The following is a 1415-nucleotide window of genomic DNA, read 5'->3' as shown; positions in this document are numbered from 1 at the left end:
GGGGGGCTTATCCCTGCAGCTCTCTCCAGAGGCTCCCTGGGTAAGAGTTACACGGGATGTTGCAGTGGTTACCAAGGGGGATCCAGGCCAAGCCCCAGCTCGGCCTGAGGTCTGGCCCCAGCCTATGTCCACTGTGACAGCCCATTTCCCTCCCCTACAGCGCTTCTTCCTGAGCAGTGCCCGCCAGGCCTGCCTGGCACAGAGTGGCTCAGTGCCTCCTGCCATGCAGTGGCTCTGCCACCCCGTGGGCCACCGTTTCTTCGTGGATGGGGACTGGGTCGTGCTCAGTACCCCACGGGAGACCCTGTACAGCTTGGCCGGTAACCCAGGTGCTCTCTTACCCTTTCCCTGAACCCTCTCCTGTCCCATGTCCTCATTTCTGTTCTGTCCCTTGTTGCCTGAATCTCTGGCTGTCTCTGGCCACCCCAGTCCTTCTCCCTGCCATGGGTTGTTGATGTGGGGAATGTAGGAAGGGAAAGGCCTGGGTGCGTCTTGGTTCCCACTGGGGCTTTCAGAAGCACATGCAGGGATTGAAGGGCAGGTGGCTGATTAGAGAAGTGACCCCAGGCAGCACCGCTGTGGCGTAAGGAAGCGGAGCCAACAGTGGTGCCTTCTCAAGTCAGTTTTCCTTTGGGAGCAGCATAGGGCAGGCCTCAGTGTTGTCCTGGCCAACGCTGGTGCTGGGTAGTTATGTCCACCTGTTTTCCCCTGTCCTTGGCACGGGCTGCACCCAGGGATGTGCCAGCATTTCCTAGCGACCCTGAGTATGGCCCCAGCCCACCCAGGAAAAAGCCCTTAGCTTGGAGAGGAAGGTAGGGCCCTGCTCCCCACCCCACTCACCTCCTCTTCTCCACAGTGGACCCCCTGGCCCAGGTGACTCAGCTATTCCGGGAACATCTCTTGGAGCGAGCACTGAACTGTGTGACCCAGCCCAACCCCAGCCCTGGGTCAGCTGATGGGGACAAGTAAGTGTCGTTGTGCCCTCCTCCAGTCAAGGCTCCTCCAGCAGGATTCTGGGAATAGCTCTGTCCTCAACCCTGTGGAGAGGGCCAGAGCTGGGCTACCATGCGTGCCATGCGCCCTTCGTTCCTCTCTGGGTTTCCTCTCTCCACCAGCCTATGGGAGGAGACAGTGGCAGTTTGCAGAGCCAGGGGTCAGGCTGTACTCTAGTGGGCAGGTGGGGAGGGCCAGCACTCTCCCAGGACCCCTGCCATCTGTCCCGACAGCCAGCCCTCTCCTGCCACAGGGAATTCTCGGATGCCCTCGGGTACCTGCAGCTGCTGAACAGCTGTTCTGATGCCGCGGGGGCTCCTGCCTGCAGCTTCTCCATCAGTTCCAGCATGGCCACCACCACCGGTGAGCCCCCGGTCCCTGCCCTGGCTCCCTTCTCAGTCCCCGTGCAGCGTGGCTGAGGG

At 61.3% G+C, this 1415-nt stretch overlaps 1 protein-coding gene across 1 annotated transcript; it reads left to right on the top strand.

Annotated features, from left to right (window-relative positions):
• The first annotated feature begins 6 nt into the window (after window positions 1-6).
• On the top strand, window positions 7-1412 carry LOC108525443 (sterol regulatory element-binding protein 1-like). Its single transcript, XM_017866415.1, has 3 exons — window positions 7-329; window positions 857-965; window positions 1247-1412. Exons 1-3 carry the CDS (start codon window positions 125-127, stop codon window positions 1410-1412), a joined length of 480 nt encoding a protein of 159 aa, XP_017721904.1. The 5' UTR covers window positions 7-124.
• The last annotated feature ends 3 nt before the right edge of the window (window positions 1413-1415 follow it).

The sequence above is a fragment of the Rhinopithecus bieti genome, unplaced genomic scaffold (genome assembly GCF_001698545.2).
Source record: "Rhinopithecus bieti isolate Rb0 unplaced genomic scaffold, ASM169854v2 scaffold_53173, whole genome shotgun sequence".
NCBI lineage: Eukaryota > Metazoa > Chordata > Mammalia > Primates > Cercopithecidae > Rhinopithecus > Rhinopithecus bieti.
Note: the sequence above shows the minus strand (reverse complement) of the source record. Positions and strands in the feature narration are given on the sequence as shown.

What these genes read in the sequence shown, in the direction of transcription:
- LOC108525443 (XM_017866415.1), top strand. Translation starts at nt 125, where the DNA reads ATGTCCACTGTGACAGCCCATTTCCCTCCCCTACAGCGCTTCTTCCTG. An exon ending in CAGCTTGGCCGGTAACCCAG is followed by an intron (nt 330 to 856) that starts GTGCTCTCTTAC and finishes TCTTCTCCACAG; the next exon opens with TGGACCCCCTGGCCCAGGTG. An exon ending in GGGTCAGCTGATGGGGACAA is followed by an intron (nt 966 to 1,246) that starts GTAAGTGTCGTT and finishes CTCCTGCCACAG; the next exon opens with GGAATTCTCGGATGCCCTCG.